Source organism: Bufo bufo, chromosome 2 (genome assembly GCF_905171765.1).
Source record: "Bufo bufo chromosome 2, aBufBuf1.1, whole genome shotgun sequence".
In the NCBI taxonomy this organism is placed as follows: domain Eukaryota; kingdom Metazoa; phylum Chordata; class Amphibia; order Anura; family Bufonidae; genus Bufo; species Bufo bufo.
Genome location: NC_053390.1, coordinates 341488552 through 341510469, shown reverse-complemented (window position 1 = coordinate 341510469; position 21918 = coordinate 341488552). Strand labels below are relative to the sequence as shown.

General features: G+C 42.1%; 1 protein-coding gene across 3 annotated transcripts in view; it reads left to right on the top strand.

Moving 5' to 3' along the window:
* PCSK5 (proprotein convertase subtilisin/kexin type 5) overlaps positions 1-21918 on the top strand; it is a 468004-nt gene that overhangs the window by 269191 nt on the left and 176895 nt on the right. For all 3 annotated transcript variants that reach the window (XM_040417061.1, XM_040417063.1, XM_040417062.1), the window contains exons 11-13: positions 1071-1188; positions 4811-4999; positions 12245-12381. In XM_040417061.1, coding sequence (XP_040272995.1) covers positions 1071-1188; positions 4811-4999; positions 12245-12381 — 444 coding nt within the window. The remainder of the gene's footprint in view (positions 1-1070; positions 1189-4810; positions 5000-12244; positions 12382-21918) is intronic.

The following is a 21918-nucleotide window of genomic DNA, read 5'->3' as shown; positions in this document are numbered from 1 at the left end:
TATCAGGTGGTGTGGATTTTCCTCCATCTGACAGTGAAGGTGTGGAGTCCTCTAGGCTGAAGACTGCAAATAGGCAAGCAGCCCGCCTGGAAGCCTGCCAGTGAACTGTTCTGTGGCTGAGCACACAGCCAGGTGTGAACCGACACCTAGGATTCCAGGTGAACATTGTTTTGTTTTTGCTATGTGTGAACAACCACCAAGACTGTTATGTTTTGCTGAGTGTGAATAAAACACTGAAGTTTGATTTACAACCTGGTTCCTGGCCTCTATACTGTGTGCACTAACCTGTCTACCAGAGTAAATCCCCACAAAAGATACAGGTAGATGATTGGGAAAATATATTGTCTAATTTAAGATTATTGTCTCACAATTTTAACCATTATGGCTTAATAAATGTGTTTTGAGAAATACATCTAATTGTTCACGGTGTGATTCATCTGGGGCTAATTACTTGCACATGTTCTGGTTTTGTACAGACCTAATGGAGTATTGGGGAGCAATTGACACGGTTATTACCAAAAAAAATTAAGTAGTTATACCTTTTATGGTTGAATGCTGGATATTGGGTGATCTCTCTAAGGTAAACTACCATAAAGTTAAAAAGATTCTTTTGTTAAAAGTAATGTTTTTGGCAAGAGTTTTGATTACACGGGTCTGGTTTTCGGAATACACCAAATGTAACTACATGGCTAAACTTGGTCAATAAGATAAAGAGATATGAGAAGGTTCTTTATAAACAACGAAATATAGAGGAAAAATGGACTAAGATATGGGGTGCTTGGAAATATTAGTCTTCCCGCCTTAACTCCTTATTTAGAGAGGCACATCGCTAAGGAGAGGGTGGGAGGGGATTATGGGTGGGGGTTAAAAACAAAGAAAAGTAATAATGATGGCGATATGAATATGTATGTAAAATAATTGTTTGATTCTTAATAACATTTTGGGGGAAAAAATATAGCATAATAATACATTTGAGTATCCGAGGAGGAAACACCTTACTCAGAAAAATGTTTGCTTTGCTGACCCTTACAAACTACTACATGGATTATTTTTGTTTCTCTACACAACAGTGAGCCATCTATATGGATTTGGCTTGATGGATGCTGAAGCCATGGTGATAGAGGCAGAGAAATGGACAACGGTCCCTGCACAGCACATTTGTGTTGAAAACACAGACCGCCAGATCAAGTAATATGTCACATATTTTATGTATTTTCTTTACTAATAAGTGAACATGGCATCTTTTCATACCCTTCTTTTTATAAAATCAGTTTTCCAGTGAGCAACATTTGTTTTCCCGACCTACAGATGTATAATTGAATTAATTGCTGCAGCTCTTGTTACCCTATATTTGTACAATCAAGATGTCATATGTGTGGCATTAGTGTGTGGAAGCTGGATATACAATGCCTTTGGAAAGTCTTCAGACCCTTTCACTTTTCACATTTTCACTTTTCACACAGTTTTTTCCTCATCATTCTGCGCTCAATACCCCATAATGAGAAAGCGAAAACAGAATGTCAGAAAACTTTGCTAATTTATTGAAAATGAAAAAAGTAAGGCTACTTTCACACTGACGTTTCTGGGTCTGCTTGTGAGATCCGTTCAGGGCTCTCACAAGCGACCCAAAACGGATCAGTTCAGCTCCAATGCATTCTGAATGGATAAGGATCCGTTCAGAACGCATCAGTTTGGCTGTGTTTGGTCTCCGTTCCGCTTTTGAGGCGGACACCAAAACGCTGCTTGCAGCGTTTTGGTGTCCGCCTGACGATGCAGAGCCAAACGGATCCGTCCTGACTTACAATGTAAGTCAATGGGAACGGATCTGTTTTCACTGCCACAATATGGTGCAATTGAAAACGTATCCGTTCCCTATTGACTTTCAATGTAAGTCAGGACGGATCCGTTTTGACTTAGACTAATGCAAATGGATCCGTTATGAACGGATACAAGCGTTTGCATTATTAGTGCGGATCCGTCTGTGCAGATACAAGACTGATCCGCACCGAACGCAGGTGTGAAAGTAGCCTTAATCTTGCATTGGCATAAGTATTCAGACCCTTTACTCAGTACTTACTGTACATGAAGCACCTTTGGCAGTGATAACTGTCTCCAGTCCTCTTGGGTATGATGCACACATTTTGGGGATTTTCAGATCTCTTCAGAGATGTTTGATTGGGTTCAGTTCAGGGCTCTGGCAGAACCACTCAAGGACATTCACAGAGTTGTCCCTAATGCATTCCTGTGTTGTCTTGGCTGTGTTCTTAGGGTCACTGTCTTGTTAAAAGGTGAAGCTTTGGCCCGGTCTGAGGTCCAGAGCACCCTGGATTAGGTCTTTATTAAGAATATATCCGTACTTTGCTCTATTCAGCTTTCCTTAAACCCTCACCAGTCTCCCTTCCCCAGACGCTGAAAAAAAAAAAAAAAAACAGCATGATGTCGCCACCACCATGGTTTACTGTATGTACTGGGTACTTTCTGGTTTCCCCAAAACATGATTTTTTTTTCCCGTTTACTGGCCGTTTTTTGCGTTCCGTATACGGTCCGTGTTTACGGTCCGTGTTTCAATGGTTCCGCAAAAAAAACGGAATGTACTCCGTATGCATTCCGTTTCCGTATTTCCGTTTTTCCGTTCCGTTTTAACATAGAACATGTCTTATTATTGCCCACAAATCACGGTCCGTGGCTCCATTCAAGTCAATGGGTCCGCAAAAAAAACGGAACACATACAGAAATGCATCCGTATGTCTTCCGTTTCCGTTCCGTTTTTTCCTGAACCATCTATTGAAAATGTTATGCCAAGCCCAATTTTATCTATGTAATTACTGTATACTGTATATGCCATACGGAAAAACGGAACGGAAAAACGGAACAGAAACGGAAACACAACGGAAACAAAAAACGGAACAACGGATCCGTGAAAAACGGACTGCAAAACACTGAAAAAGCCATACTGTCGTGTGCAATAGGCCTTAGAATTGAGGCCAAAAAGTTCTTGGTCACCTCTCTTACCAAGGCCCTTCTCCCATGATTTCTTAGTTTAGTGGGGAAGCCAGCTGTAGGAACAGTCCTGGTTGTTTCAAACATCTTCCTTTTAGGAATTCTGGAGGCCACTGTGCTCTTGGGAAACTTCAGTGCAGCACAGATTTTTTTTCTTTCTCCCGATCAGTGCTTCCAGACAATCCTGTCTCTGGCCTCTTTCCTCCTCATAGCTTGGTTTTCGCTCTTATACGTAGTGATGGCCAGTTCGCAGTGTTCGCCCGCGAACACATGCGATCTGCCATCTTAACTGACAAGTCCGGAGAGGCACAGGTAAGTCCTTACCTGTGCGCGAGCCGGTCTGAAATGAAATGCCGTCTCCGAGAGCAGGCAGTTCCGAGAACGGCCCCAGGCGGCTGTTCTCGGAACTGCCTGCTCCCGGAGACTGCATTTCATTTCAGACCGGCTCGCGCACAGGCACAGGTAAGGACTTGCCTGTGCCTCGCCGGACTTGTCAGTTAAGATGGCAGATCGCATGTGTTCGTGGGCGAACAATGCGAACTGGCCATCACCACTGATACGTATTGTCAGTTGTGAGACCTTATATAGACAGGACTGTATCTTTCCAAATCATGTTCAGTCAACTGAATTTACCACAGGTGGACTCCAATCAAGGTGCAGAAACATCTCAAATATGATGAAGAGAAATGGGATGTCCCCAGAGCGAAATTTCAATGTCATAGCAAAGTTTTTCCTTTTAAATAAATTAGCAAAAACTTCTAAAATTTGGTTTTAAGTTTTCCATTTTCCATTATTGAGTGCAGATTTATGGGATAAAAACTAGATTTTTTTATTTTGACACAAGGCCGCAACATACTGTAACAAAATGTGAAAGGGTCTGAAGACTTTACGAATACACTGAAATGCTTTTGAAGAAACCATTATCATCCTCCTAACAAGATCGTGAGTTAGACGTCTATGATGGCAGTAAATACTGGTTCTCTCCACTGTTCTGTTAATACACATTCTGCTCCATGAACTGACAGTAATGACAATGGCAGCTGAGTATCTATACCTTACCTTCGCTGTATACCCACCTGTTGTATGTGTATATGTTAATAGGTGGCATGTATTTTGATAACTTATCTACCTTTTGGGCTCTCTCTCTCTCTAAATTAAATGGTAAAAGTAATCTGTATATCCCAGAAATGGTGACCACACTTTTATTAACTAGTTACCACTACTCTTAGTCCAGAATTTTACACCAAACACCAGTTATTCCCCAAGACATGCATTAGACATACAATATAAATGGGACATTTTACCACAACAGTAATGTGGAATCCATATTATGCATATATTGGACAAGCAGTGCCTTTGCCTCCACTGTAAAGTGATGGATGTGCAATCACCTCATGATCAGTGGGGTCTGAACTCTGGGACTGGACTGAGAATGAAGTGGCAGTTTTTTTCCTGCAGATCGGTGCCCTAGCCACTGGCTGTGCAGGGAACCGCAGTGCCACCCCACTCAAGTGGATGAGGCCAGCGGCAGTCTGCTACCCAGTCAGGTGACCAGGAGTGCCGCTTTGCATTGAAGACATAGAGGAGAATGCAGTCATAAAGCAGCATTTTGTCCCCTTCATTCTCTCTATCATTGGGTTCTCAGAGTTTGCATCCCACCTCTCACAAAGTGATGGCATATGCTGGCGATATACTATTACTTTACTGCTACAATGAAGATGCTGCACACTAAGCGTAGCTGCATGTGATGCCTGTGACAACTATAGGAGTGATATCTTCATGTTCTTCTGTAACACTTTATCTTATATAGGACGATTAGACCAGACAATGTGGTACGTTCAGTGTACAAAGCCACAGGATGTGCTGACAACGTCAATCACCATGTCATTTACCTGGAACATGTGGTCGTACGTATCACAATTACACACCCACGCAGAGGAGACCTGGCTATCTATCTGACATCTCCTTCAGGCACCAGATCACAGCTGTTAGCTAACAGGTAGGCTCTTGTCATAGGTGAATGTATGCATGAAACGAGTTGGTTTAGATCTGTTTTGTTACATTAATACACTTATTGGCAGTAAGTAGTTGGGGAAGTAGTTTCATCATTTCTTTAATCAGATGGTATTTGTTGTACTTACTTCATGCCCCTTGAACTTTGCTCCATGAGATTTTCAGAGCTTGGGATATTTTTTTGTAACCTAACCCTGCTTTACACTTCTCCACAACTGTATCCTTGACCTGGTTTTCATGATGCTGTTTGATCCCTAATGTTCACTAACAAACCTCCTGAGGCCTTCACAGAACACCTGTAGTTCTACTGAGAATACATTACACACAGGTGGACTCTATTTACTAGTTAGGTGACTTCTGAAGACAATTGGTCACACGGGATTATAGTTAGGGGTATCAGAGTACAGGGGGCTGAATACAAATGCACACCACACAGAATTTTATTTATTAAAAATGTTGAAAGCCATGTACCATTTTCTTTTCATTTCACACATAACTTGCTACTTTCTGTTGGTCTATCACATAAAATCCGAATAAAATACATTTAAGTTCATGGGTGTAACGTAAAAAATGGGGAGTTCAAGGGGTATCAATACTTTCTCAAGGCATTGTAGTTATAATTTACTCACTCAAAACGTTGCGTAACAATGTCTTTTATCACTTATCTTGTCCTGAGTTACATCCTGTATCATAGTCTAGGGCTGCCTTTACAATTCTACTGAACAGTCAACAAGCTTGTAGACCAGCACATTCCTAACAGCTTTGAGGGGTTTATGTAATGCAAAGGGTGTGTTATATTCACAGCATTTATTTTTACATTCAGAGCGTGCAAAGTTGTTGTCCACCGTAAATAACCAGATGATAGATAAATCACTCAATCCCACCTTATGCCTTATGTTACCACCCACCGCCTTCCATATGTCCAGAAATCGCCTACCTGTACCTTTTCTTTTCATCCTGGCAACAAAACGGGCGGCACATGCGCATTACAAGGACGAGGTTGGAGCGGTGTAAGGAGTAACAAACTGTGCTTGCGCATGATGAAAGCATCAGTGCGCAGGCACGGGATTTGCTTAAGTTTGAGGCAATAGGATAGCTGTCAATCACAAAAGTAGTATTAGGTGACTATTGGAATGAAGGAGAAGACATCGGACTCATCTCTGCCACGTTACGTGCATCAAACTCATCTTTTCTCATTTACATGTGGCGCAGAAAAGTTTGCTGGGTTGATTTAAAGGTACTGAGCCATCAATCACAACCTATTTTCCACTGATGGAAATGTATAAAACAGATATTGACTATAATTAGTTTAGGGTGTGAATAGAGTGTGACGGGTTACCTTTAAAAAAGTTTTTTCATAGGCTGACTGACAAGGCTCAATTATCCGGAAACAAGCTGTTCGTTCCTGATAAATGCCTGCTCGTTAAGCAGGGGTAGATCTGCATTTACATGCAGTAATCATCCTCTCTGTACTGGAATGTACTGGAGCGATCGCTCGTCCCTATTCTGGTTCATTGCTCACCAGCAGCAGATTCCTGTTTCTGCAAGAAAATCTGCTACCAGCAAATAATGATTTGCGGCCTATGTAATCGCAAATTTACACATTAATTTACATGTTACTTAAGAATGGGTTTTCTGAAGATCCTTTTTTTGCTGAGAGCAGATATTTTAGGTGGTAGAACAATTTATACCTTAGAACACTTTACGCTATTGTGGTTAGAGGGCAGCTCTTGTGCACACTTAGGCCTCCTGCACAGGAACCTCGAAACACGGATGCCACCCGTGTGCCTTCCTCAACTTGCGGAATGGAACAGACGGCCCATTATAGAAATGTCTATTCTTGTCCGCAAAACAAACAAGAATAGGACATGATCTATAATTTTTGCAGGGCTATGGAACGGAGCAATGGATGGGGACAGCACACAGAGTGCTCTCCGCATCTTTTGCGGCCCTATTGAAGTGAATAGGTCCGCACCCGAGCCGCAAAAACTGCGGCTCGGATGCGGAATCAAACCACGGTCGTATGCAAGAGGCCTTATGCCCTTGTTATTAGCTATGGGTGCACATATCATATAATCTTTATATCTTCCGCATGCCATAGCAAGCTCTGCTATGTTCTTCATGACGTTGGATTGTCAGGCAATATCTAACCATCAGATGTGATTCATCGCACTATGTAACTGCATTTGAAGATAATACTCTACTTACTACAAAAATTAACCATTCTTGTTCCAACCACTGACAGTAACTATCGCTCATGTACTCATTTCAAAATTTCCTGTGTAGCACGTGCTTTGCTCAGGAATGCTTTCATGAATAGAAAACAAGAGTCAGTAGTTCACCAGATTCTTTTCTGGTCAGTACATTGCATCTTCACAGTTTTGCCTAATCCCATCTTCTGTACATCAAAAGAAACATCTGCTTAGTCAAAGACACATGAATCATGGATAAAATCTGATACTGTATCTAACAGAAATCACTATTGATTGATGTCGTTTTAGTGTTATATTCCTCATTATCTGTCACTTGATAGAACATGTTCCTCTGCATTAATATATAACTAAACAAGAACTATACAAGATTTGAACTTCCATGTGAATGATCGCTTCTTTTCTATATTTTGACATATTTCACTCCACCGAGCTTGGGATAGTTTCACACTAGCGCTAAAGATCCAGCAAGGAAGCATCCTGCATTGCTGCATTGCTGGAAGCTTAAGGGTCCATTCACACGTTTGCAGTGTATTGCGGATGCGCAATACACCAGGCCAGCACCCCCGATAGAACTAATTATTCTTGTCCACAATTGCGGACAAGAATAGGACTTGTTGTATTTTTTTCCGGAGCCACGGCCCGGAAGTTCGCGGCCGCGCTCCGGAAATGCTGATGCGGACAGCACACTGTGTGCTGTCTGCATACATTCCTGCCCCATAGAGAATGAATGGGTCCACACCCGTTCCTAATAATTGCAGAAAGGGTGTGGACACATTCTACGGACGTGTGAATGGACAGTAAACATCTCAGTCCGACCCCAGTAACTATAATGGAGACCGGCAGAGTTCCGGCTGCAACCCGGCAAATATGGCAGCGGCTTTTTTCCGGGCAATTCTCTGCATATTTGCCAGGTTGCGGGTGGATCATCGCCAGTCTCTATTATAGTTAACGAGACCGGAAACGTTTAAGCAGAAAGATCCTGTATGCTGTTACCTGCCGAAACAGCCTGCCGGTGCCCTAGCACTAGTGTGAACCTAGCCTTAATTTGTATCCTGCTTGCCTTCACAATAGAAGCACACCCTTGTAATTGCAATTGTAATTCTAATTTTAGAAATGAAACCTATCTGACATTGATGGCATATTCTAGGGATATGCCATCAAAGTCTGAAATGGGAATAGCCCTTTAAATCAGGATCAAGCATGAATAGAGTACAGAATGTAACCAAAACTGGTACAAAATTGGTCAACCAATACATATGTATATAAATATTCAAAATAGAAAATTATGAAACAACATAAAATAATTTTAAAGAGGACCTGTCACCATAAAATTCAAGGCAATCTGAAAGCACTATGTTATAGAGGAGGGGAAGCTGAGCGGATTGATATACAGTTTTGTGGGGAAAATATTCAGCGACACCTGTAATTTATACATTTATATCTTAGCATTTTCCACCTCCTATGAACAGCTATGGGTTATCACTGATTGACAGCTTTGTGTGTGTTAGTGTGCATAGAGAGATAGCTCACTGATAACCCCTCCCTTCAAGTTCTACTGAACCTTTTCCCACAAAACGATATATCAATCCACTCAGCTCCTCCTGCTCTATAACATGGCGCTTTCACATTGCATTGCATTTTGTGGTGACATGTGCTCTTTAAACAATATTAGCAAAGACTTTTCAAAATACTCCCATTGAAGAAGGTAAATCACGGCAGTCGGCTTTCCAAATAAAGCCAGTACTTTAATACAGTTTCTCCATGCAGCTACATGACACAGGCACATCACAGGAGCCTATGTTTCACATCACTCTGGCGCAACCTCAAGGCCTGCAATGATATGCTGTAATAAAGTACTAGATTTATTTGGAATGGCTTCCATGGGATTAATTTGATTTACCCCTAACTTCTGCATCTTGTTTTGCTACTAGATAGACGCACCATTGACTTGGATTATCCTAGCACAACTGCTGAATGAGGCCATATGCCAATTAGTCAGCTGGTAGAAGCCACTGTGTAGCCTGTAGCAGACAGCAAGTGGCACAAAAGCTGCTCTCTACTGAAAACGCGGAGTGGGTGTCTCTTCCTTCTTAAGTAGGCCTTACATGTCAAATTGGAGGAAGTACTGAGCCTATAAATTGTCATCTATGAAAAAAAATTATATAAATCTCTAATGTACAAGTGTAGAAAACTATTTTTGAATATAAAAAGGCAACAATGATATACTAAAATACTATCCAGGATACAAGGAAAATCTAAGTTTGCATACCTGGAGCAAATATAGAGGTTCTCAGCAGAGACCCATAGGGAAAGAGCTGTACAGGAAAATTGAAAGAAGACTAGCCAATAACTGTAATTGCAAATTTACAATGTAGTGCTAAAAACTCCTTCCTCATCACCCCCATGTGTGAAGATCACTTAAGTAACAGGGCACTCATTTTGTGTTCTGGAAACCATCATTTGCCCATAATTATTCTGGATGAAGGATATCAATCACACTGAAAGTGCTTATTTTCTGCCACTTCTCAAATTAGGGTATTCTTCTGGAGCTATCATTTTTTGCCTGTATTATTAGCAATCCTATGAAAGGCATCTTTGGGTTGCCTGTGGGCTTCCCATGTTAATTATTCCCTTTTGATATACATTTTTATGCTACTCGATATCTACAATGCCCTGGGGGGTTACATTTTGAAATGCACGTTCCTAGCTTCTAGGCCTTAGTCCAAAGTAATATATGTGGTGGCTTCCCTATGCTTACCTGTGGGTTAACAACAACTGTGGGAGAATGTAGCCCTTTTTCTACCTTAGGCTAGCTAAGACTGGAAAGCCCCAATCTCCATGGAAGAAAAATCTAATAAAGAGCTTATTAGGATGATCTACATCCTTATTAGGATGTCACAAAAATGTACAGCAAAATGTATTGGGTGGACTCCCGTGCTCATTTACTTAATGGAGAGGACTCCTCTTAAATTCATTTTACTGCTGGTTTATTGTAGCACAGTGTCGGAATGCAATGAGAATGAAGATAAAAATGACATAACCAGACTCAGTACCACTTACACTATACACAGCTTACTTCAGTTTAGAGACAAGATTCCGTTTAAAACTGCAGCATGTCAATTTATGCAGCAAATTTACGCCACGGTTTTGCCCTGCAATGGGTGAAATCTGCAAAAAATCTCCTGCAAAATCAATGTCAAAATCCGCATGTACCTAGTACAGGTTTTGCACTGTATTTTTGAATTTTTTCCTGCAGATGCACAGCATAATGTGCGGTGGATTTTCTGCACTAAATAAGTACCCTTACAGTACACTTCTTACGGAAAACTTTTTAAAGGACAACTCTCACTGTTTTTAGGAATGGTTGACAGCACTGCTATGTATAAAAAGTTGCTGTGCTAATAGTTTCAGTAATGCTGTGAGATCCCTGTGATACATTTTTAAAGAAGATCTGTCACTACACCTCCCCTGTGAACAGTAAAGTCAGAAAGAGGAGAGATATAAATGTATAAATTACAAGTTTTACTGAATCTTTAACCATAATACTATATATCAATCTGCTCAGCTTCTCCTGCTCTATAACATGCTGCCTGCAGATAGCACTTCATTTTCACAGTGACATGTTCCCTTTAAAAATTTAAATTAGGTATCATCAGCTGCTAGCTAGTTGGAAGCCACAAACATAGGGTCTACAAGCGGGTCTGCTGAGTTACTGATTGGGAAATATGGTCATAGACAATGAGAAGGTACAGATTTTCCTGTTTGCTTTGTAGCAATCACACCATTCAACACACTCATTCAAGATCACATTTACTGTGTATAGTAATTCTATAGAATATTCCTCAAAACTTCATCCTCAAATGTACCAAACTTCCACATTAACCACAATACATGTATTCATTCATGTTTTTGTTAATGCAGACACTGTTCTTTAGAGATATAAAACACACTTTTTAGAGACCAGGAAACAAATATCAGGAAAATAAATGTATTATTAATAGAATTGCACATAGAATTTTTTTTTTTTACAAATTTCTTGCATGGCAAGCAGCCTCGATTAGCTTTCTCAGCCAAACCATTCACCAGAGAGGGTAGTGGGATGAGTGACTCTGGGAGGTTAAAGCAAAGGCTCTTCATGAAGATGTAACTTTTTAGGCCCTTTTCAAATAGACAGTTTTCCCGTCTGTGCACTGTCCAAGTGTAGAATGGACAGAACCTAGACTGAACACTGACCCATTAAAATCAATGGCTCAATTCACAAATGATTTTCTGCATGGAAGATGGGTCTTTGTTGAGAAACATTGCAGCATGCACCACCGTCCTCTGATTTGCATTTAAGTGAATACATGTGGTCTGCAAGAAAAATGGACCACTCATGGACATCAAGTTTCCTATAATACAACTAAGTAAGCTCGTGAGGGGTTGTGGACTTATTTTTTCCTGCTTCTGATGAGTTGAGATACTTGCAACACCTGTGGATATTTTGAATGGCCAGATTGGCTGTTTATAGACATACACATTGGTTGACATTTATGAACCTCTGTATGCCAGAAAAATGGCTTCAACAAGTCCCAAGGATTGACGCATACTCCTCTTGCACAGAATTTTGATACTTTTTGGAGATTCATACCCCGCTTACAACTTTTCAAAAAAGTGGTTGGAGAGGCGTACAGAGTGGGCAGTGGATGGCCCAGCACATTTATTATAATCTATGCCAGAAAAGAGGCATAGATTATACCTGAAGTCTACACCAGTTCTCTTGTTGGTGTAGGTCTCAGTTTTGGCATACGGACCTGCACAGTGCCAAAAATCACTTAATAATTGTGGCACATCTGATGCCTGTGGACACTGGCATGTAAAGTGATGGTCTTAATAAATATTCCCCAATAACCCAAGATAGACAGGGAGTATGTAGTCAGGTGGAAGATTTGAACATCATTAGAAATACTGAATTTCAGCCTGAAGATTCAGTTTTACTTAGTACCATAAAGTAATCATTTTCCTGTGTTAATTTATAGGCTATTTGACCATTCCATGGAAGGATTTAAGAACTGGGAGTTTATGACAACACACTGCTGGGGTGAAAAAGCCTCAGGGGACTGGATACTGGAGATATATGATACACCATCCCAACTGAGGAACTTCAAGACACCAGGTAAAAATCTTATACCACATAAACAAAAAATTATGCTATTTAAAGCATCATAACTTTTCACACAACTTTTCATATTTTATTGAGTGGTGAGAGCCCCACCAATCTCTAGAACGAGGGGAGAGAAGTACGCAAATATTGTGCTCTTTCCTCGCTGCACGATATGCATGCTCTTCTCTCCCTTCGTTCCAGAGATCGGTGGGTGTCTCAGCACTCAGATTGTCATCAATCACAAGTTTTGATATGTCCCTATGATATGTCAAAAGTTGTGTGAAAAAATAGTGATGCTTTAAGAAATTATGCAATTCTATTGCTAAATATGAGACAGATTCCAAGTCATCTCAGTCTATGTCTCTGAATTAGATATTTAGAGCTTTGTGTACAATTTGTTGGATATTTAGCAATAAATTGGGAACCTGTCCAAAAATCTTGAGGATTGAGCTTTGGATGATTTTATGTTTTCATGTTTGGCTGTTGACTCATTGCTGCTCGTATGCTCTTGTCCTCATTTTATAGTATGAAGTATAGGCAACAGGCAAAGATCAAAAGTCATTTGTCAGTCTGTTTATCCACAACCTTGCACTTCTTCTTTCTGAAATAATTTAAATACATCAGGAGTTGTTCTTTTTAAGGGAAGCTGTCACTTTGCACATGTTGTCCTGTTATAGAGCAGGAGGATCTGAACAGATTGATTTATAGGTTTATGGGAAAAGATTCAGTATTTTATTTATTTAAAACACTGGTCATTCTGGGTTTAGGAGTCCAGTGGGAGGTCCTACTCAGTGATTGACAGACATCTGTCTATGACTGTGCATATAAAAGCTGTCAGTCATTAAGCTAAGCCTGCCCACTGGACACCTAATCACAGAAATCGGGATTTAAATGAATAAAATACAAGTTATACTGAATTGTTACCAAAAAGTATATATCAGTCTGCTCACTTTCTCCAGCTCTGTTACATGCCTCCCTAAATTAAATATTGGCATTGGCATGTCTGATAAAAGCAGGAAGTTTAATAGCTGATTTTTACCATGATACACAGATCTTCATGCTCTCTATATGAGAAGCATATACTTTATTCTGTAGCAGCCAAGTGTATAAAGTCTATAAATGGCATTTTACATTAAAAAAAAATGTACATTTTGGCAGTAGAAACTTCATAGATATTGCTCTTGCAATTCCATGCAGTTCCATGTAATAATGACCCCTAAGCACCACATACAGCACAGAAACATTACATATTTCTGGTATTCTTTATTGGTACATACACAAACTCGGATTTAGCTGCGGAAGATGTAATCTGAAAAAAAAAAATATTTCACAACCATTTGTGTCTCCAGTGCAGAGTTGTGTTTGTGTATGTTCCATTTGGATAACCTTTACCATGTTAAAATCAGTGAATATTTTCTCAATAAACTGTGGTATTTATTTGGCAACCTCTACATTCTGTCATTTGATCTCACCATGATCAGATGAACCTCTGTTGAATAGAACTGAAATATGATGTGCGTGTACAGTCGTGGCCAAAAGTTTTGAGAATTAGATAAATATTGGAAATTGGAAAAGTTGCTGCTTAAGTTTTTATAATAGCAATTTGCATATACTCCAGAATGTTATGAAGAGTGATCAGATGAATTGCATAGTCCTTCTTTGCCATGAAAATTAACTTAATCCCAAAAAAACCTTTCCACTGCATTTCATTGCTGTCATTAAAGGACCTGCTGAGATCATTTCAGTAATCGTCTTGTTATCTCAGGTGAGAATGTTGACGAGCACAAGGCTGGAGATCATTATGTCAGGCTGATTGGGTTAACATGGCAGACTTGACATGTTAAAAGGAGGGTGATGCTTGAAATCATTGTTCTTTCATTGTTAACCATGGTGACCTGCAAAGAAACGCGTGCAGCCATCATTGCGTTGCATAAAAATGGCTTCACAGGCAAGGATATTGTGGCTACTAAGATTGCACCTCAATCAACAATTTATAGGATCATCAAGAACTTCAAGGAAAGAGGTTCAATTCTTGTTAAGAAGGCTTCAGGGCGTCCAAGAAAGTCCAGCAAGCGCCAGGATCGTCTCCTAAAGAGGATTCAGCTGCGGGATCGGAGTGCCACCAGTGCAGAGCTTGCTCAGGAATGGCAGCAGGCAGGTGTGAGCGCATCTGCACGCACAGTGAGGCGAAGACTTTTGGAAGATGGCCTGGTGTCAAGAAGGCCAGCAAAGAAGCCACTTCTCTCCAAAAAAAACATCAGGGACAGATTGATCTTCTGCAGAAAGTATGGTGAATGGACTGCTGAGGACTGGGGCAAAGTCATATTCTCAGATGAAGAATCTTTCCGATTGTTTGGGGCATCTGGAAAAAGGCTTGTCCGGAGAAGAAAAGGTGAGCGCTACCATCAGTCCTGTGTCATGCCAACAGTAAAGCATCCTGAGACCATTCATGTGTGGGGTTGCTTCTCATCCAAGGGAGTGGGCTCACTCCCAATTTTGCCCAAAAACACAGCCATGAATAAAGAATGGTACCAAAACACCCTCCAACAGCAACTTCTTCCAACAATCCAACAACAGTTTGGTGAAGAACAATGCATTTTCCAGCACGATGGAGCACCGTACCATAAGGCAAAAGTGATAACTAAGTGGCTCGGGGACCAAAACGTTGACATTTTGGGTCCATGGCCTGGAAACTCCCCAGATCTTAATCCCATTGAGAACTTGTGGCCAATCCTCAAGAGGCGGGTGGACAAACAAAAACCCACAAATTCTGACAAACTCCAAGAAGTGATTATGAAAGAATGGGTTGCTATCAGTCAGGAATTGGCCCAGAAGTTAATTGAGAGCATGCCCAGTCGAATTGCAGAGGTCCTGAAAAAGAAGGGCCAACACTGCAAATACTGACTCTTTGCATAAATGTCATCTAATTGTCGATAAAAGCCTTTGAAACGTATGAAGTGTGTGTAATTATATTTCACTACATCACAGAAACAACTTAAACAAAGATCTAAAAGCAGTTTAGCAGCAAACTTTGTGAAAACTAATATTTGTGTAATTCTCAAAACTTTTGGCCACGACTGTATATATATATATACAGTACAGACCAAAAGTTTGGACACACCTTCTCATTCAAAGAGTTTTCTTTATTTTCATGACTATGGAGGCATCAAAACTATGAATTAACACATGTGGAATTATATACATGACAAACAAGTGTGAAACAACTGAAAATATGTCATATTCTAGGTTCTTCAAAGTAGCCACCTTTTGCTTTGATTACTGGTTTGCACACTCTTGGCATTCTCTTGATGAGCTTCAAGAGGTAGTCCCCTGAAATGGTCTTCCAACAGTCTTGAAGGAGTTCCCAGAGATGCTTAGCACTTGTTGGCCCTTTTGCCTTCACTCTGCGGTCCAGCTCACCCCAAACCACCTCGATTGGGTTCAGGTCCGGTGACTGTGGAGGCCAGGTCATCTGGCGCAGCACCACATCACTCTCCTTCATGGTCAAATAGCCCTTACTTTCAAAGTTTTCCCAATTTTTCGGCTGACTGACTGACCTTAATTTCTTAAAGTAATGATGGCCACTCGTTTTTCTTTACTTAGCTACTTTTTTCTTGCCATAATACAAATTCTAACAGTCTATTAAGTAGGACTATCAGCTGTGTATCCACCTGACTTCTCCTTAACGCAACTGATGGTTCCAACCCCATTTATAAGGCAAGAAATCCCACTTATTAAACCTGACACGGCACACCTGTGAAGTGAAAACCATTTCAGGGGACTACCTCTTGAAGCTCATCAAGAGAATACCAAGAGTGTGCAAAGCAGTAATCAAAGCAAAAGGTGGCTACTTTGAAGAACCTAGAATATGACATATTTTCAGTTGTTTCACACTTGTTTGTTATGTATATAATTCCACATGTGTTAATTCATAGTTTTGATGCCTTCAGTTTGAATCTACAATTTTCATAGTCATGAAAATAAAGAAAACTCTTTGAATGAGAAGGTGTGTCCAAACTTTTGGTCTGTACTGTATATATATATATATATATATATATATATATTGTGACACAGTGAGGGGAATGGTCTGGGAAAACAGGTATTTTCCTCCAAGCGTGTGCTGCTAGGCTGATTTGCAGCCAGGTGGGGTCAAATACCGGACAGGAATTTAATTGCCGGTCCGTGTTTTTGGCAGCACCTGGCTGTCCTTAAATAGGCAGCTGGGCTCAGCAGCAGGATCTCTGTGTTGGGATCTGAGGCTTGGTGCTAGGCTGGAGGTTTGAGACCCATGGGCCGAGGAAACAGGCACCCTAAAGCCTGCCGTGGACTGCTGGAGGCAGAACTGACATCAAGGCTACTGGTGTTATATGAACTTTCCATTGTGTGTGAAGTAAACACCAAGACTGCAAAGTAACACATTGTTTTGTGCATTTGCCTCAAGTGTGAATAAACACTGAAGTTTTGCGTTAAGAACTTGTATTTTGCCTCTGTACTGCGTCCGATTACCCTATCTACCAGAGCAAAACTCCACAATTGGTGGAGGATGCGGTCATCCGCAGTGAGGCAGGCGTGATCGATGAAGTATTGTTGTTTTTTATTTTTGCTCCGGGCACAGTTGTATGTCTTGCAATAAACCCGCTAAATTTCAACTCATGACCCTCGACAAAATGGAGGCCATAATGAAGGCTCTTGTGGATGCTAACCAGCAGCAGCGAGAAACCAACCTGCAACAACGGGAGGCTAACAGGCAGCAGCAAGAAACAAACCAGAGCTGTTACAACACGTGATGACTATACAGACGGCAGGAACATACCAAAGCGTCCATGATGTCCGAAGCGGTCCATGCGGTGATCCCCAAGATGACACCCTTAGATGACGTCAAAACCTACCTGGCGATATATAGGACAAGGTGGCCGCAAGGGAGAAACTACACCGAGACCAGTGGGCTAAAGTCGTCGCTCCGTTCCTGGCATTCGATTTTCAGCGGGTGTATTTCGACTTGCCGGACGATCAAGCGGCCAACTACCAGAAAGTAAAGGGTGAGATTCTGACAAGACGGGGGGTGAATGTGTTGGTCTGGGCCCAGCGGGTACATGACTGGGGGCTTTACCCGGCTGACCCTAAGAGACACCAGTATTATGACTTATTTCACCTCTTACAGAAGTGGCTACAGCGTGATGTGCTGAGTCCCACAGCTATGCTGGATCGACTATTAGCTGATATGTTCTGGAGGGCTTTGCCACCCCCTCTCCAGCACTAGATCGGCGGACCTGGTGGAACTCTTTGAGGCTACTAAGAATCTTCGGGGGTTCTTTTGGGAGGGGGCAGTCAAACCCCGGAAATCTCCACCCCAGGCCTGGAGATTTGAGCAGATGAAACACACCCGGAATGTACTCACTATGGGCCTGGCTCCGTTAGTCTGCTGGCAGTGTCAGGAGCCTGGCCATGTAAGGGATGACTGTCCTCATCGGGTTGAGCCCATGGACACTAATTGTGGTTACCGTCAGTCGCTATATGCCAGGAAACTGTGTGCAACAGGTACCCCGGAATCCCTAGACAACTTGTTCCAGGTGGAAGTGGGAGACACTCAAGCGGATGCACTGCTGGACTCAGGGAGCCTGGTGACCCTAGTAAGAGCTACCCTAGTGCGGTCCACTGAGTATACTGGCCGGAAAGTCGGGGTGATGTGCATCCATGGAGACTTAAAAGACTACTCCACCGTGCTGGTGTCTTTAACTATGGTAGCTGGCAGGTGGACCCACGAGGTGGCAGACACAACAAATATACACTATAAACTCATAATAGGGAGAGACTTTCCAGGATTCTCTGTCCTATGTGAGAGGTAAGGATACCCCTGAGACAGGAATAAACCCAGGAGATTGGCCTTGTTCAAGGGGACAGCCAGAACCCTGGGAACCTGAGGCCAAAGGGCCAGCAGTAGGGGTGCCTGCCACTTCGGTGGAAGAGGGGGAGACAACCGCCCTGAGTGTAATCGTGGGAGATGTGGAGGATGTGCCACTGGGTCCTGAGTTAGCAGACCTCAACGTCTCCGGGGAAAATTTCGGTGCAGCACAACACCGGGATGCAACCCTATCCTGAGCCTGGGAGAATGTGGTAATAATTGATGGTGAACCACAACAGCCTGGGGCCGAGTCGATGTTTCACTGTTTTGGGGTTCATCAGAATATGCTGTATCATGGTAAACCAGCTGCGGGGTGAACATATTGAACAGTTGGTGGTGCCCCAGGCTTATCGCAAACTCATGTTAGAGTTAGCCCACCAACATGTTCTCGGGGGTCATCTGGGAGTGCAGAAAACACAGGACCAGATATTACAACGGTTTTACTGGTCCAGTTTGTTTAGAGAGGTGGACGAATTTTGCAACTCTTGCCCGACCCTCCAAACTAGGACCCAGCACCTTTTCCGCAGACCCTTAGTACCTCTCCCCTTATAGGTCCAGTACCGAAGTCCGCTAGAGGACACCAACACATCTTGGTCGTCCTAGATTACGCCACTTTGTAATCGGAGGCAGTGCAACTGCGACGTACATCGGCCAAACTTATAGTTATAGAGTTAATGGAGGTGTTTTTCCGAGTGGGGCTACCTATAGATGTACCGACTGACCAGGGGACCCCTTTTATGTCCAAGGTCATGAGGGAACTCTGTAAGTTGCTGCACATCAAACAGCTACGGACGTCCGTTTATCATCCGCAAACTGACAGCCTGGTAGAAAGATTTAACCAAACATTAAAAAACATGTTAAAAAGAGTGGTGTCTTAGTATGGGAAGGACTGGGACCTCCTTCTGCCCTACCTTATGTTCGCAGTGCGAGAGGTGCCCCAGACCTCTACTGGGTTCTCGCCCTTCGAACTACTATATGGCAGACACCCTCGTGGTCTGTTGGACATAGCCAAAGCGGCGTGGGAGCAACAACCCACCCCATATAAAAGTATTATTGAATACGTCACCCAGATGCAGGAACGTATGGAAACAGTGTTGCCTCTTGTAAGAGAGCATATGGAGGCAGCTCAGCGAGCTCAAAGTCGGGTCTATAATCGTCAGGTTCAGGTCTGGATCTTTAACCCGGGAGTTTGGGTTTTGGTTCTGGTACCGACCGTGGACAGTAAGTTCCTGGCTAGGTGGCAGAGACCCTACGAAGTAATCGAAAAAGTTGGAGAGGTAAACTACAAGGTAACACCAGCCAGGGCGGCGAAAGCCAGAGCAGGTGTACCATGTGAATTTACTCAAACCTTGGAAAGATTTGTGAGGGAGAGGAGGAGGTAATAATAGGAAAGGAGGGCAGGCCAGAGGGGTGAAATAGGTGTGGTTTTCTAAGCACATTGCCGAGGGGCCTGGGTACTTGCTGCAGTAACGCCACCCCTGGGCACTTGCCGAACCACATTAGCATATGTTTCAAAAGTCTTTTTTGGAAGATCTCGGCGAGGGACAGCACAAATAAAGGTACCATTATAATGAGGGCAAAGGAGTCTATAACCTGATCTGAGCGGTCTAAAAGGCTCAGATTAGGTGACAGACTCCCTTTGAATAGGCAGCTGGGCTCAGCAGCAGGATCTCTGTGTTGGGATCTGAGGCTTGGTGCCAGGTTGGAGGGATTAGGCCCATGGGCCGAGGAAACAGGCCCCCTAAAGCCTGCCGTGGACTGCTGGAGGCAGAACTGACATCAAGGTGACTTGTGTTATATGAACTTTCCATTGTGTGTGCAGTAAACACCAAGACTGAAAAGTAACGCATTGTTTTGTGCATTTGCCTCAAGTGTGAATAAACACTGAAGTTTTGCATTAAGAACTTGTATTTTGCCTCTGAACTGCGTCTGCTTACCCTATCTACCAGAGCAACACCCCACGATATGTATTATCTTTGTCTACATGATAAATGCAGTAATAAAGGGGTCTCATCAGAAGTTTCATGCTGCCACCAGGACCCCTCATTGCAAGAAACTAACTTATTGTATACTCTGAAATGCAGCAGCATTTCAGAGAAAACATAGTTTTAAAAAGAGCTTGACTGTGTATTGGGAGAGACTTGAGGAATCACATATTCCTTTACATCACGTTAACAGCCAGGTTTGTGTCTCACTTACCTGGGGTATATATTTCACCAGAATGCACTATAGGAAGAAAGCAAACCAGTGGAGGCAGTGTGATGCTTTACGCAAAGGTCTACTGGGAAACCTTGGGTTCTGGCATTAATGTGCATGTTATTTTGAAATGTACCAGCTACCTAAACAGTGTTGAAGACCAGTCACACTCCTTCATGGCAACGTGTGCTCCCTCATGGCAGTGGCCTCTCTACTGAATTATGTATCCTGCCACATTTTAAAAATTGTTTAGTAATGATTTCAGGAACATAACAAAGTTTAAAGTGTTCATTTGGCCTCCAATTTCTCCAGAACTCAGTTTGAATGAGCATCTGTGGTATGTGCTGGTAAAACAAGTCCAATCCATACAGACCCAACCTCTGAACTTACAGGTTAAAAATAGCCATAAGCATTAGACAGAAGTTGGTTAATGCTTTAACAGCAGTTGAATAAACAAACATCTTCAAAATATTTATTCCACAGACACAGCCATGCACATTTTAGTCCATATTGACGTTTACAATTGTTCAGACTAGTCATACATGAAAAATGGATGAAAAATCTTTCTGGGAACGTTCTTTCAACGTTCAAGAACAATCTTTCTTTGAGGGAAAGATCTGTTGTCCAACTATTGGACGAAAATATTAAACATGGCCGGTTGTTTTCAAACAATAAGGATCTATTAGTGGTCGGCTAAAATGATCATTCAACCATTTCTGTCTGTCCACTTCTTGGCATATTTGCTGGGTTGCAGCCAGATCTCCATCGGATCCCATTATAGTTAATGGGAGCGGTGGACATTCAGGTACCATCTGGCATCTGTATTCAGAGAGACCCGGCAGGCTGTTCCCTGCTGGAACAGCCTGTCAGATCTCTTACCGCTATTGTGAAACTAGCCTAACTTTTCAAACAACTTTGCATAAATCAATAGTTTATGCAGATATAAGAAACTTTGTTATATGTCTTATTGGAGGTAAATGCTCTTTTCTCCCCCCACTCTACACTAACATTCACTCTGAATTCTGTGATAAATACATTCTGAGAGACAAAGATGGGCTGTCAGCCCACTGAAGGATCAGATTACAAGATTACAAGAAGCCTATGGAGAGGAGAAGGGGAGGGATGAGCTGCAGAGTGAGGAACAAACAGACACACACTTAGGAAGCTTGCAGCATCTAATTGTGAGTCTGCTATCTCACCCTAAGTGCTTTATTCACATCAACAGTGGTCTGGTGCTTCTGAGTGGCACTGAGTAAGTGAGAGCCAGGGGCAGTATCTCCTGTTTTCTCTGTGTGTACTCACTGATAGACATTATAACAGCTAGTATCCACCCACTAGCACAGGGAGAAATGAGGATTAGAGATAGAGCCTGCAGGGAGGAAAACTGCTCAAAAATTCAAGATGCAAGTCAAATAATGACCATATATAGTACTATTCCTCATGTACACACA